Source organism: Abramis brama, assembly GCF_963993115.1.
Source record: "Abramis brama genome assembly, chromosome: 3".
Taxonomy (NCBI): domain Eukaryota; kingdom Metazoa; phylum Chordata; class Actinopteri; order Cypriniformes; family Leuciscidae; genus Abramis; species Abramis brama.
Window position 1 is genome coordinate 53,568,683 of NC_139965.1, and position 16,290 is coordinate 53,584,972.

Below are 16,290 nucleotides of genomic sequence, written 5' to 3' on the forward strand. Positions count from 1 at the left end.
TATATTTCATACTTATATTTCATATATTTTTGTTATATTTCAGAATATATTTCAATGTATTTTTTTCTGTATGGGTCCCCAAAAGTGTCAAAAATATATGTGGCATATATTCCAAATACATTGAAATATATTCTGAAATATAACAAAAATATATGAAATATAAGTATGAAATATATTTATTGGGCCAATTTCAAATATTTGCATATATTCCAAAATATATCCTGAAAATATATTTCAAATATAATTCTTTTGTGTATGGGTAGTACTTATTCAAACAATATGATCTTTGTTTACCCTTGCAAAACTTTGTTCAGCTGCGGAACTTCAGTTCATTCAGTCAAGATAGAGGGGGCGGAGTTATCAGGTTAACTGACAGTTTGAGGATCGAACAAGATTTACACAAGCTCTTTTTAAGAACTTTCATTGGCTAAATATTTGTAAAACAGACAGACAGACAGACGTACAGGGTGACCAATAGCATTGATTTATAAAAAATAAAAAAACACCATCACCAAAATAAAAGGGAACTTCGAGTGTAAGGGCAAAAAGGGCAGGTGCTCTACATAGGTTGAGCCCTATCTGTGCACATGCTTTAACTCTTTCCCCGCCAGCGTTTTTTTATTTTTTTTATTTTTATTTTTACGTTGTTAGTCAGTGCCAGCATTTTTGATAATTTCCCCAAAATTTCTTTGACCCCCAGAATAATTTGTTATATGAATATCTGAACATACAATATATAAAATTAATGATCAGAGCGTTTAAACAAACATTTAACATATATATATCCTAGCTTTATTTACCTCTTCCTGGGTCGACATTTCATTCAGTAATGTTAGTCAGTTTTGATTTATACAGTATCAGAGATTGTATTATTCTAGGGAGATGAGAGGAACAGTTTTTCTTACCATTGGAGAAAGCATAACGGCTAACTTGGATCACGTGATGCACCTCAGTGTAATTGCAGTGACGTCAGTGCCCTTAGTTCAAAGTTTTATGACAGTCAGTTACAGCTTAGGTTAATCAGTTACTTGTGGATTATTATCGCATTGGTCTAGCTCTAGTAGTAGTAGTAGTAGTAGTAGTAAATGTACAGTAGGACTGCATTGTTTTTAGCCTGGTAATACCAAACTCTGCTACTTCGCTTTGCTTCGTAGACAGAGTCTGGAATGGCATAATAGAGAAGTGTTTTCTCTCTCGCGGGGGGTCGCTTGTCTGAAGTTTAAAATCATTGGTTACCCATAAGCCAATCACATAACGTTTGGTTATGGCGTGTGTTATGCGCATGCTCAGCCGCATCTAACTTCCACTGTAAACACACGTATGATGCGAAAACAAAAACCATCGAGCGAAATACCGGAGTAAACATGCTGTGAACGACTTTTGCAGATTATGTGAAGTAAATCTACGCATCCATGGTACAATCAGCGTCTACGTCACGGCTCTCAGCCCGCCCTCTGTTCGTTGATTGGCCGGCTGTTTTCAGGCCGGAGGAAAACGGAAAGATAGGTCGCTATCTCAGACTGAGTACAGAAGCGAAATGAAATTGAGCGGAAGTACGAAGTCTGACGTAGTCAGGCTACATTGTTTGTGAAATGTGCCGTGAAATATCTATATTATTTGCAAGTAGCCTAGTCACTGCAGGGTGCAAAAAGCTACATTTATGATTAGAATAAAAACATATAAAAAATACATATTTGATGAATTAAAATGATATGTATTTTTTAAAATTTTATATATACAGTACCAGTCAAAAGTTTGGAAACATTACTATTTTTAATGTTTTTGAAAGAAGTCTCTTATGCTCATCAAGCCTGCAGTTAAAAAACAAACAAAACAAAAAAACAAAACAGTAATATTATGAAATATTATTACAATTTAAAATAATGGTTCTCTTTTTTAATATATTTTAAAATGTAATTTATTTTTTGTGATGCAAAGCTGAATTTTCATCAGCAAGTACTCCAGTCTTTGGTGTCTTATGATCCTTCAGAAATCATTCTAATATGATGATTTGATACTCGGTTATTATCAATGATGGAAACAGTTGTGCTGTTCAATATATTTTTTTGGAATACTTTTTTCAGGATTCATTGATGAGTAAAACGTTAACAGCATTTATTCATAAAAACAGCATTTATTCAAAATAAAAACATTTCTAACAATATAAATCGTTACCATCACCTTTTATCAATTTAACGCATCCTTGTTGAATTAAAGTACTAATTTCTTTAAAAAAAAAATAGTTATTGTTCCCAAACTTTTGAACGGTAGTGTATATTGTTACAAAAGATTTCTATTCTAAATAAATACAGTTCTTTTTAACTTTTTATTCATCAAATAATCCTGAAAAAAGTATCTCAGGTTATAAAAAAAATATTAAGCAGCACAACTGTTTCCAACATTGATCATAAATCAGCATATTAGAATGATTTCTGAAGGATCATAAGACACCAAAGACTGGAGTACTTGCTGATGAAAATTCAGCTTTGCATCACAAAAATAAATTACATTTTAAAGTATATTAAAAAAGAGAACCATTATTTTAAATTGTAATAATATTTCATAATATTACTGTTTTTTTTGTTTTGTTTTTTTTTAACTGCAGGCTTGATGAGCATAAGAGACTTCTTTCAAAAACATTCAAAATAGTAACGTTTCCAAACTTTTGACTGGTACTGTATATAAAATTGTTATATCAGACATGTCCATGTGAGCACATGTCTGACAGATTGGTTCACCTCCATTAGGTCACTCACAAGATCCAGAAAAAATAAGATAAAGATAATCTTTTCTTCTTAAGTATTTATTGTGCGTCCTTACCATTCAGCTTAGAATGCGCTAAAAGTCAAAACTGATGTATACATCATGATGATATATCATACCTTGCTAGCTGCCAGTCTTTACCACAGCATTTTTAGATGTTGCGATAAAGACTTTGTGTTGCGGTAGAGACAAATTCAAGGTTTATACTGTATATTACATTGATCAGCCACAACATTTAAACCACTGATAGCTGTGGTGAATATAATTTATTATATCACTACAGTGGCACCTGTCAAGAGGATATATTAGGCAGCAACTGAACAGTCAGTTCTTGAATTTCATAAGTTGGAAGCAGAAAATCTTGAGTGACTTTGACAAGGGCCAAATGGTGATGGCAAGACAACTGCATCAGAGCTTCTCCAAAACAGCAGGTCTTGTTGGGGTGTTTACGGTCGGTAGTGGTTAGTACCTACTGTACCAAAAGAGGTGCAAGGAAGGACAACCGGTGAACAGGGTCATGGATGCCCCACGACTCACACATGCACATGGGGAGCAAAGGCTCGCCTGCCAGGTCCAATCACACAAAAGAGCTACTGTAGCTCAAAAAATTGCTGAAAAACGTAATGCTGCCCATGATAGAAAGGTGTCAGAACACACAGTGCATAGCAGTTTGCTGGTTTGCAGCAGACCGGACAAAGTGTCTATGATGACCCCTGTCCACCACCGAAAGTGCCTACAATGGGCATGTGAGTGTCAGAACTGGACCACCACCCGACCAAGAGACACCAGCAGGATGCACTATGGGAAGAAGGCAGGCCGGTGGAGGGAGTGTGATGCTCAGGGCAATGTTGGGAAACTTTGGGAAACCTGGTATTCATGTGGATGTTACTTTGACACGTATCACCTACCTAAGATTGTTGCAGACCGTGGCAATGGTGTTCCCTGATGGCAGTGGCCTGTTTCAGCAGGATAATGCAGCCTGCCACAATGCAAAAACTGTTCAGGAAGGGTTTGAACGACATGACAAAGAGTTCTAGGCATTGCCTTGGCTTCAAAATTCCCCATATCTCAATACGATTGAGCATCTATGGGATGCGCTTGATGAATAAATCTGATCCATGGAGGCACCACCTCACAACCTGATATACCACAGGACACATACAGAGGTCTTGTGGAGTCCTTGCCTTGACATATCAGAGCTGTTTTGGCAGCATGAGGGGAAACTACATGATATTAGGCAGGTGGTTTTAATGCTGTGGCTGATCAGTGTATATTACAAATGCAAATATTAAATCTATTGTAAACTAAATATAAACATGTCATTTTTGCAACCCTTAATGATACAAGATTAACACACAATACGATGACAGAAGAGGGGTAATGTGAAAAGACCCAAACAGATATGAAGAGTTATGGAAAAAGAGCATTACAAAAAAAAAAAAAAAAAAAAAAAAAAGGATAAACAGTGGAGGATAAACAAAAGAAACCAGAGGACAAAACTAAATACTGAAGTCCTTAAATTAAGTTTGTTGTTACAATAGAAATTCATACATGTATTAGTATTTGAAACAAGAAAATCATTTTGTCCCAGTCTTTTCTGCAATACCTCTACTATCTTTGGCAAAATACCTTCTGTTTTTATCTGTTACTGTTTTTCTCTAAAGGTTACATTATTAACATCTGCCATTAACATTGTGTCCTTACCGATACAAACTGTCATTACCGCAGCAATGATTTATTTTAAATATTAATAAAAAATTTGTTTGCAGTACATTTTGTAAAAAGAAGAGATGAAAACCATAAAAAATAAATATGTTCCAGATTAAAATCCTAACGACTATATTCAATTTTGTGTACATCTTTTTATGTATTATGGACTGTGATAGTTAAAATTTAAATCGCCCTTTTGCCCCTTTCGTTTATCCGCGAGTGACACTTGGTGATGCGCTACCAAAATGGAAACGGCCGGTTCCGTCCACTTTGGGCTTCAAAAATGCTCTTCAGAAACCTACGGGTCTATGGTTTATATGCTGTATCGCTAGGTTCTGTATCTTTTTCACCTGTGCTTTGATCCGGAGATTCTGTACTCTTTCAGAAGATGCAATAGTGCCCCCTACCATATTACAGTGAAAACATGGATAGCCGGAAATTTCCATTAATGGTAGGGAAGCGTTGTGTCATAAATGCCAAAAAATTCCGTAAATTTGGGGAAAGAGTTTAGTAGATTTGAAGTAAATTCCCATGTACAGTGGACTACACAAAAATTTGCATACTCAGAATTTGGAAAATATCTGTTTTCTTCAAAAATCAATAGTTTCAAACAAATCTATTGTATTGGGTGCCAAACCGTGCAATTTTACAAGACAGTAGATTGAGTAAACACAACTACAAGCCAAGTATACTTAAAATACTTAATTATACCTTTAAGTATGTCTCGATTAAATGATTGAGGACAAGAACAGGTCAAATATAGACATTTCTGTCAGTATAAGTCAAGTATACTTAAGTGTAAGTTTAAATATTTCTAGTATATTTCTGAAAAGTATATACAAAGTAGTCTTATTTTTAGTTTAAAATAAGTATACTATAGCACACTTGAATAAACCTCTTTTTTTGTAAGGGTTGAAGAAGCATTGATGACTGATGTATTAAATGTCCATAATGGCCATAGTCTCTCCACAGATTGTAATGAACACTGTAAGATCCATGGAATTCCAGATCCAAGTACCATTTTCAGGTCCACTTCTAATTCCAATACCTAGAAAAACAGATCCCCTAATACAATGCATCATAGACAAGAAGTTAAAGAAACTTCACAAATCATTAAAAGGCAGCGATATTAATGGATTGTAGTCTTCTGAAGTCTGGAATGATGATGTTACACTATTGACAGCAGCAGTTCTATGCAGAAATGAAGAAATCTGCTCTGATCTACTTAAAGAGTCGGCTGATCCTAACAAACCCTCAACAAATGGGCAAACACCTCTACATTATGCTGCTTTATTAACTAGAGTTCCACTGAGTATTGTGAAAAGATTACTTGAAGCAAAAGCTGACCCAAATGGACATGGATTACAAAATTTTACTCCATTGCAATGTGCTGTTGATCGTGGCCGTGAAGACATTGTGAAAGCACTTATAGAGGCTGGAGCTTCACCCGGAAGGAACTATGGGGTAAATCCAGAAGTTGATAAAAAGGTGGAGAAAATGATTTGTCGTCTATCTTCACAGGGTGAAGTGTCTGAGAAAGTACGTATATCTTTCTATTTTTCTTGTACTGTACGAACGAAAAACCAGACACAAGTTTATAGAGTGTTTAAGGAACATTTCTTTCAAGAGGATCCTTTTGTTCCTTTGATTTATTTTGAGCTCTACTTTAGTGTAGTTGGTCCAAGTGCAGAGCAGTATCGTCAGACCGCCATAAAGTGGTTAAAAGACACAAAGAGTGCAGACAGATACATTGAGGGACTCATCAAGCGCTTCCCAAGAATCCCTCAGGAAAACTGTTCGATTGCACTGAACTGCTTAAATGCTGCTATGTGTGTCAGTGAAAGCATCTCTCCTCAGGTATTCAGTGAGCTTGTGTCAGTTCTTACAAACAGTCTTCAGCGCTTTGGAAATGCTCAAGGAGAAATAGTGAATCAACTGATACTAAAGATACTCAATGTCATGATGCAGAAGACGTCTGAGCAGAAACTACAGAGTACAAACAATTCTGTCTATGAGAAGTTATGCAAAAGTCTATTGTCTCTCACACGTCCTGATTATTCAAGTCTAATTGGAGTGTGGACGTATGGACTGTTCGCCAATTTAAATGACTTTGCTCCTGAAGTTGTTGCATTGTGTGGATTGTCTCCCATCCCAGAGATGATACTTATAAAAGCAGAGACAGAGATGGATGAAGTCATGAAAAAAAAACTGCAGAAGCTGGATGAATCACTGAGACATCCAGCAGGTTCAAGTGCAGTGGATAGTTTATGTGAGGAGACTGCTGCTCTATCAACAAGCAGGAAAAGGAAGAAAAAGAAGAAGGAGGAAAAAATCCAGCAAGAAGTAGGATCGCAAGATTTGGAGCTGCAAGATAAAGAGGAACCGTATCCAGACACTGTAGTGAAATCCATTGAGGAATCAAATTCAAGTGTGCAGACGTTCACACAGCCTGCTGAGAATTCAAATATCTCAAAAAGGTGGGTTCAGATCAGCCGTCGTTGGAGGTCAAAGTTTGAGAAGCTAGCTAACATGGATATTAGCAATAAAAATAGGCTGGGAAACCTTACTCTTGTTCGTAGTGATGAATTTCAAATCGCTAAAGGCAGTGATGGAACACAAGTTTTCCTTGGACTGAGGGATGACGGCACAGAAGTGGCTGTGAAACGAATGATTAAGGCTAATTACCAAGTTCTCAGGAATGAGCAGGAATTTCTACGACTTCCACAGCTTGATAGTCCCTCCATTGTGCGATATGTGGACTTTACAGAAGATGACAATTTTGGATACCTTGTTCTTCAGCTTTGTGAGTACAGACTGGAGGAATATATCCAAGATCATTTACCAGATGATAACACTGAGAGAAGTTTGGTTCTGAAGAAGCTGGTGAAGGAAGTTCTCTGCAGCTTACAGGTTTTACACCAACCACAGACCAAAGTGCTTCATCGGGACATCAAACCTCAGAATGTTCTGATTGGTAGGACTTAAACCTGATTAATTAAATTAATCTGATATTTTTTCTGCCACTAATTTGAAACTTCTGTTTGTAATAGACATAAATGGAAAAGCTAGATTGGCTGATTTTGGCATTAGTCGTCGATTGAACCTAAGCCAAACAACTTTACGAACAAGCATTGCTGGAACTAGATGCTGGAAGGCAAAGGAGACCATTGATGAGGAGGTCAACATTGGGTACAAGAGGAGCTCCGACATTCAGGTGGTCTCTCCCTTCTTTTAAGTCAACAATATTGTAATTATTATAACTAAATTAAATAATTAAAAATATATTATCAAAAAATCAATTATTTACCTTAATACACAATTACTAAAACAATGAATTTAAATTCTATTTGATGAAAATTCTAAACTTAACACTGAAACCTGTTTGAAGGTTGCTGGGATGTTAGTGTACTACATTCTCTCTAGAGGACACCATCCGTTTGGTAAAGGTCCATTTTGTGAAGTCAACATCCTACAAGGAAGATACTCACTGGAACATCTGGATGATGAAGTAGCGAAGGATCTCGTCGAGTGGATGATCAATGAAACTCCAAACAGCAGACCAACAGTGGAGCAAACCCTTGCACACCCCTTCTTCTGGACTGATGAAAGGTAGAAAATTACATGGATTTGGCAATGACATTTATCAGTCTAAACAAGCCAGAGAGGTTCAGTACTACTTATATTATTAGCTTAATATGATTTTATATTAAATGAAGAAGAAATTTCATCCACTGTAGATACTTTTTTATCATCTGAAGAGATTGTGCTGTTTTTGAAATCCTGTCAGGAGAATGGAGTATTTGAAAAAAGTGGGGAACCAGAATGAGACCGAAAACTGTCGTAATGTTGATGAGGAGCTCCTTCATGCCATTGAAGAATACACTGAGGGGAAAAGCTTTTCTGAATGGAAAACTAAAGTGAGTCTAACTTAACTTTTAGTAACAACTTAAAGAATCTGATTTCATGTCTTCAAGATTTTCCTTGAATGTAGTTCATGGCCTTTAATAAAAGTAATAAAATAAAAGTAAAAAAGTAAATATTTCTTTTGTCAGTTGCAGTCTGAGCTTGTCCAGAAACTGGATGGTAAGAAGAAAGTCTATCCTGAGAACACACTGGGCCTGCTGCGTTTTATACGCAACCTACACGAGCATTAGTGAGTTACATGTGACGTGAGGCACATTTGTTAAATAATTTAGTGTTATTGTGTGTCAGACCATGTTTTTTGGTGTCTCTTTTCTCTACATAGTCCAGAGGACGCAGAGAGCATCAACCTGATGGATTCATTCCCTGATCTCTTTGGGAGTGTGTTCAGGTTTGCAAAGGAGAGAGGATGGAACTCCAGGGCGAGTCTGAAAAAGTTCTTCAGTTCAGTTCCACAGATTTGATTGTTGTTATTTTTACATATGTACATTGATTTTGCATCATCAATGTATTTCATGAATGAGTTTAAATAAAGACAGATGTAAGATGAGCTACTGTAAGATCTATTGTTGTACGGGAAATGAGGCCCTGACAACTGACCTTCTCATTACATTATAAAAACCTGTGACTGTAACCAGGAAAAGTTCCATAGTGTTGCTTTAATATTAATTTCAGAATTTTACTGAAACATTATTAAAATCAAAAGTAGTATTTGTTAACATTAGTTAATGCACTGACTGTGACAACATGAACAGACAATTAACAGTTGTATTATTATTAACTACAATTAACAAATAGAGTAACAAATGTGTTGCTCATGGTTAGTTCATGTTAGTTAATACATGAATAATAAACATAATTTCACAGTAACACTTTACAATAAGGTTCAAAGATATAAATTCCTTAAAATTTAGAGTTGGACATGAACTTAAGATTTCATTTCACTAGATATATTTTCCCAAGCTAATAACACTTGCTATGGCCTTGGATAAAAATCGAGTTATACTTTTATTATAGTTAAGCATAACTCGCATGCTGCCGCAACTTCTACAGTAGGATAAATATTAGCTCAAAACTTGTGACGATAATACACGATAAAACACAATAATATATATTTTTTTAATTATGTACGAGGCTGTGAGCAGACATTATCGAGTATGCCACTCACTTTGCAAAGAACAAACATAAACACTATTAGAATGCAGTTATAATGCCCCTAAAATTACAGATATAGTGGCAATGCCCCTGCATGAGCGTTTGTCTTATATAATATCTATAGTTAAGCACTCAAGCAAGAGTGATTGTCAGGGTTATGTTTGTTTTTAGTTTGGTTTTTGATCTGTTTCCTTAATGTGTTCATGTCTGAGTTTCACTTGTTCCTTTGTTCAGTTTCCCACCTTAGTTCAGTTTCCATGGTTACCATCATTAGTTCATTGGTTTCAGCTGTGTGTCATTTATTAGCTCGTTTCAGTTTTTTATTTAAGCCTCACCCTTGCCTTCACTCTTTGTCCAGTCTCTGTAATGTTGAGATGTGTTTGCACTGCCTGTCTGCTTTTTGAGTTTGAATTAAACCTTTTAGTGTTTTTCAAGAACCTGAGTCTTCTATCTTCACCTTCCTTGCATACATCATTACAGTGCTGTTTTTTTCCACGTGATATTCATTTTATACAGATCAATAAACAACAATTTAATATTGTGAATTACAATTTGTCACTCGAGGGAGACTCGAACTCAGGTGCTGTTCTTGCTACACGCCACTCTCCCAATTTACTAGATCGAGTTCTTTTATAATTTTGTCTGACCAAACCAGATAGTGTTAGGAAGATTTTAATATGAAAAGTTTTTTTCTCTCCGTAATAATTGCACTAAATTATCCGGTTAAATAGACAGCTCTAATATTTACACACGCGTATCGACTTTCTCCTGCCCCAGTCTGCTGTAGGCTACTTTCTGCATGTCTTGAATGACAGATTATTCCATTCGCCACATATACCTACCTTTTCCGTTTTGTCTGACTTGTCGTTGTGTTTTCTGACGTGTTAATTTGTTTTCATATTTGTCGTTGTGTTTTCTGATTTGTTATTTTGTTTTCAGATTTGTCGTTGTGTTCTCTTTGTTATTTTGTTTATGGAAACCTTATTGTGTTTTCTAACTTGTTAATTTGTTTTTAGTCTTTCCATTGCATTTATAAATTTGTTGTTTTGTTTTCGGAACTGTGGTTTGTTTTGCACTTCTCGGCCACCGTAAGTCTGTACCGGAAACAGAAATGATTAGTTCACCGCTTGAGTCTTCGGGTCGGAGTCGTTTATTCTGTCGTCGCGTCACCGCTTCCCGGCTCAGTATCTTACAACAAATATAACATTACATTAGTATTATTGACTATATGTTGTATTTTATTTTTGGTATCTTTGCTTTATCAAAATGATTTTTCCCATCATACAGATAAAGTTTAAAGCTTTAACCATCTCTTTATTACCACATTCAATGTTATGGAAAAGAAATATCATGACAGAAATTCACAAATTTATAAATGGTAAGAAATAAAAAAGCTACCATTTGAGATCAGAAATGCATCACATAACTGTAAGAATAATAATAATAATAAAAAAAACTAAATAAGTGCTTGTTTGTAAGGAAGGTTGGGAATTATTGTATCCAATATAGCTGTCACGTCACTTAACAATGAATAATGAATGACTTAGACCTGAAGACTCGAGAGGTGAACTGATCATTTCTGTTTCCTGTAGAGATCCTATAGGATGTTGCCCATGCGCGACACAAATTTCGCGGTCAACACAAAATGAGCGAATCACTCTGTCATATTAAGAATTTGTTCAAAATGAATGAATTGTTCATGATCGACCCATCACTAATTTGAAGAAAGACTGTAGAAAGAGAGATAGCTGAGAGACATTACAAAAGAGAAAAGGTCAGAGGAATATCACTTTAAAAAGAAGGGTTATGATCAGACAAGGGCTTTAAGATCAGCGTTAATATTAGAAAAGCTTTCCAGCGCTGGAGAGACAGAAGCGGCCTAAAAACGAACGCAGAGGTTGTGTTGTTTCTGCTCCATACGTGAGTAACATTGGTTTTGCTATGTTTCACAGAATCAAGATATGCTGTTGTTGTGATGTTATAGTAACAGGACAGTTTTGAGTGTCATAGTTTGTCTGGAGCTCGTGTGCTGCTGGCAAATAACAACAAACTATTGCTTGTATATTATGGAAGTTTATGTGTAGCAATATTCAATTTGAAATGTAATATGCAAAATGACAATGCAATATGTAAAATGGCAATGCATTTCTGATTTTAAATTTTAATTTCCCCATACATTTGTGCAATGTTTGGTGCAAAATGAAAATGAAAATTCAATTATATAAGTTACATTTGCCATTTCATACACTAGTTTTAATATGTAAATTGAATACATTTTTAACGCTTTATAAGTTGCAAAATTAAAATTTAAATGTATTACAGAAATGATTAGATGTGTTTAACATGTTCAAGCAAAAACTGGCAAAATTGTAATTTAAATGTATTTTTTTCTTAATTGCATTTACACTCACAGTTAAGACACTTGCGATTGCATTTTCATTAAGTGTCACGCAATGAATGTAGCAAAATTCAATGTGCATTTTGAAAATGCATTCTGAGCCGATCACGTGCCCGTTACCTCGGCAACAGGTAAACATAGGCTTTGGTGCGTATTTAGAGGTGTTGGAAGGAAACAGTGCGGCGGCAGAGCTGATGCGAGCGTTAAATTCACTAGCAGATGAAGTGGAGTGCGGACAGAGAAATGGTAGTGTTTCCGAAGATTATTATGCGTCTGCAGGTGAAAGAACCAGTCCGATGTTGGACCGTCTGGGTCTGGGAGAATGTTCTGCCTATCGACGAAGTCACAGAAGCCCTACGGATCGCAAAAGCTGCTTCCAAATCTTCAGTCCTCATTCTCCTGGATCTGTCCGCTGCCTTCGACACTGTGAATCATCAGATCCTTCTGTCCAGCCTCTCATCACTGGGCATCACAGGAACTTCCCTCCACTGGTTTGAGTCCTATCTCACAGGTAGGTCCTTCAGGGTCGCATGGAGAGGCGAGGTATCCAGATCTCATCAACTGACCACAGGTGTTCCTCAGGGCTGGGACCGCTCCTCTTCTCCATCTACACCACATCACTGGGACACATCATACAAGCACACGGCTTCTCCTACCACTGCTATGCTGATGACACACAGCTCTTCCTCTCATTTCAACCAGATGATCCCACAGTAGCTGCACGGATCTCAAGCTGTCTGGCGGACATCTCGACATGGATGAAGGAACATCACCTGCAGCTCCACCTGACAAAGACTGAGCTTCTCATCCTCCCTGCCAATCCATCTCTACAACACGACTTCACTATCCAGCTAGATCATCATCAATCACCCCATCAAGGTCGGTCAGAAATCTGGGAGTAACGTTTGATGACCAGCTGACCTTCACAGATCACATTACAAAGATAGCTCGATCATGCAGGTTTGCAATGCACAACATCAGGAAGATCAGGCCTTTCCTAACTGAGCATGCAACACAACTTCTCGTCCAGGCCCTGGTCATTTCTAGGCTTGACTACTAGAAGGCAATGCATTCTAGAGGCAATGCTCTTCTGGCTGGACTTCCATCATGTGCAACCAAACCTCTACAGATGATCCAGAACGCTGCAGCTCGTCTTGTCTTCAACGAGCCAAAGAGGGCCCACGTCACTCCTCTGTTCATCTCTCTGCACTGGCTACCTCTCGCTGCTCGCATCAAGTACAAGGCATTGACGCTTGCTTACAGATCTATCACAGGCTCAGCTCCCTCCTACTTTCACTCACTACTACGAGCCTACATCCCTACCAGAAGCCTACGATCGGTCAACGAGCGACGTCTCGTGGTTCCATCACAGAGAGCCACAAAATCACTGTCCAGAACATTCTCATTCACAGTTCCATGCTGGTGGAACGCTCTCCCCACCCTCATCCGGAATGCAGAATCCCTGACAACCTTCAAAAGACAGCTGAAACCCCATCTCTTCCATGAGCACTTAACCTCATAAAAAAAAAAAAAAAACTTTCCCTCTAAAACCTCACTTATTGGGCTTATGCTACTCTGAATAATGCCTGAACTTCGTATCTTGAGCACTTCTTGCGTTGCTTTTGTTTTTTGCCTCTTCATGATGACTCGCTTAATCTAGTCCTAACTTGTAAGTCGCTTTGGATAAAAGCGTCTGCTAAATGACTAAATGTAAATGTAAATGTAAATTTTAAAAACAAACACTTGAATTTACATCAGTGTTATAAAAACTACAGTAAATGACAGAAACCACCTTCGGAAAAAAGATATTTGAAGTGTTCACTTTTCACCGACGGGGTGGGTGTTGTGAGGTTTTGCGCTCGTGCGCGGCTGCACGCGTAGTCACTCCTCAGAACCTTAGACTGTAAAAAAATATGGAAGTAATGTCCGTGACGTCACCCATAGGTTTCTGAAGAGCATTTTTGAAGCCTAAAGTGGGCGGAGCCGGCCGTCGCCATCTTGGCCTTGCGTCACTCCCGGATAACAGAAAATGGGCAAAGAGGCGGGGCATGAGTGGAGCTGAGGAGCCTGGCTATCTGAAATCACGCCCACCTAGCTCAACGTGATCGAGTTAGCTCAGGCTGGGGAGGTAATGCTATAACGTTATGCTACTACTGACAGTACCAAGTCTGCGACTTGAAATCCATGCTCATTCAAGGATGTGCATTTATTGCATGGACGGAGAAAGTGCCGACACCTGCAGGATTTCATCTGACGGTACATAAGCATATTATAATCTATCTGTTCCGTGAGAGCAGAACGAACAAGCCTTTATTGACGTTTTTAAATCTGAAAACTCCAAAAAGCAACGAAATTGTCAGACATCCATTAGTGCATGTTCACAGAGGAAAACAACTGAAATACAGCGCTGGTTGTTCTCTCGAACGATACTCGACGACAACGACGGAATCCTAAGCCGTGGGCGAAGTAATGGGTGTATTAAATTGTATGAAATAATCCCGAAAAAAAGCACAAAACACTGCAGAGATGGCAAGTTCAGCAGCTAAAATTTGCTGAGGTGAAGTGACGGCTAGTAACAGCAGACAACGGCTAGCATTGACATCAGCGGCAATCCACCTGTCACTCAAGTGGCCACACCCTTAATTATGCAGAACTTTAAATATTAATCAACTAAACAAATGAGTTATAAAAAAATACACCCCCCTCACAGTTGTTATGAAGGGCAACATTAGCTGTATAGACCAAAGCCACATAGAGAACCAGGATGTAAACATGTTTTTTTCTGCTGTAAAGTTGGTAATTTTAACATGGGGGAGATACAGATTTGACCAGGGGGGTAATAGAGCATCACAGTCCCGCCCACAGCCCGAGAGCGCTTTGGTGCTGGAAGTAAATTTCCCATTCATTTCTCCCATTGACGTTTTGGAAAATCCGTATTTAAAGAGTTTTAGAGCATGTCTGAGGATAACCAGCTACGGCTGAACTCATAGGCATACAACATATCGTTTCGAGTGAAAAAACGACGAGAAAATCCAAAAAAAGTCAAAGGTACAAGACTGTGTACATATTTTCATTTCCGAGCGAAGGAACTACTCATCCCATAAACCACCGCGCCTCACTGAAGTCGACTGAAGCCACAACCGCGAAAGAGCCTTTAGAGCGACTTTCAAATCTGACGACAGAACGCGAACTTTTTCTTGTGCAGTTTATAGCAGTTCTTTCAGTAGTAATCGTGTAAATAATAGTGTTTTATAGGTATTGTTCTCAATATTACAGGACACTCTGCTGACAGGACAGGTTGAAGATGTTTTGTTCAAAGGTTCCAAAACATGTAGCATGCATTCTAGCCTACTTTACAATTATTTGTAATGTCTAGCATGTTGTGTTGTGTGGACGTGTTTATGAAACTGCCGGTAGCCGGGTCACCAACAGCCTGCAAGGTTTGACCCCTCATTTACACTGCACACGTGTGCGGTGCATTACGTCTGCGACAAGGTTTTATTCCGTCCTCCACGCGGTGCCAACTCACACCCGGGGTGCTTCTCAATATCCCTCCTCGTCTCCTCTCTCCTCCGTCCTCCATCCTATGACCCGGAAACCGATCGAGCTCAGCCATCTTGAAGGACATCTAAATTCTCTAATTGCACCGCGAGGAGTCGAGGATCGAGGAGTGAGGAGGCTTCTAGAGGAGTCTTGAGCGAGGATACACAGGTGTATCCTATGCGGAAGAGTTGTGTCGACTAAAACGTGACGCACGTATAAATTCTCCTCCCCCTTCACATCGGTCACAATCATTTTGATTTATACTTTATATTTGCAGTTTATATAAACCACACAACTCACATATTTCAACAGGGTATCTTGCTTTATTAATATTTATTATGAATTTCTTAAATAAACAAACTTCAAGAACATAAGGGCAGATCCTGCTGATGACGCAGTGAAGTGACGCTCAAGTGATCAAGTATTCAATGTATAAAAAAAGCTTTCATTCGATTCCTCCGTCCTCGCGTCTTTTCCTTGCAGCCTTTCCTCGCATCCTACAGGGGGCGGAGCTGAGACGCGAGGAAAGGAAGCGAGGAAAGGAAACGAGGATGCACAAATAAGAATTGAGAAGCACCCCAGGAGCATTTCAGAAGCGGAGCGACTGGATGCGCGAGACCACGTGATTTGCTTGTCCGACGTGGTTTTTCTTGATGTTTGGGTTTCTACCATACAGTCTATGGTTTCTACCAAGGATATTGGTGTGTAATACGTTTGGGAGTTTGCACAGGGTGTTTATTTTGAATTTGACAATGTTTTTTTTACTTTTATTTTGTATTCCCGGTGCGACTTGGATGCGC

The 16,290-nt window shown here is 38.1% G+C and overlaps 1 protein-coding gene across 4 annotated transcripts in view; it reads left to right on the plus strand.

Moving 5' to 3' along the window:
• Nucleotides 1-16,290, plus strand: part of LOC311079765 — an 82,054-nt gene that overhangs the window by 6,213 nt on the left and 59,551 nt on the right. Inside the window, exons 3-9 of one of the 4 annotated variants that reach the window (XM_084109417.1) lie at nucleotides 5,446-6,836; nucleotides 6,889-7,447; nucleotides 7,524-7,687; nucleotides 7,862-8,082; nucleotides 8,261-8,390; nucleotides 8,526-8,626; nucleotides 8,720-9,981. In XM_084109417.1, the coding sequence (XP_083965543.1) occupies nucleotides 7,003-7,447; nucleotides 7,524-7,687; nucleotides 7,862-8,082; nucleotides 8,261-8,390; nucleotides 8,526-8,626; nucleotides 8,720-8,858 (1,200 nt within the window). In that variant the 5' untranslated portion in view covers nucleotides 5,446-6,836; nucleotides 6,889-7,002 and the 3' untranslated portion in view covers nucleotides 8,859-9,981. Of the gene's footprint in view, nucleotides 1-5,276; nucleotides 7,448-7,523; nucleotides 7,688-7,861; nucleotides 8,083-8,260; nucleotides 8,391-8,525; nucleotides 8,627-8,719; nucleotides 9,982-16,290 lie in introns of those variants that run through there. The other 3 variants (XM_084109416.1, XM_084109415.1, XM_084109414.1) reach the window with 3 other exon arrangements.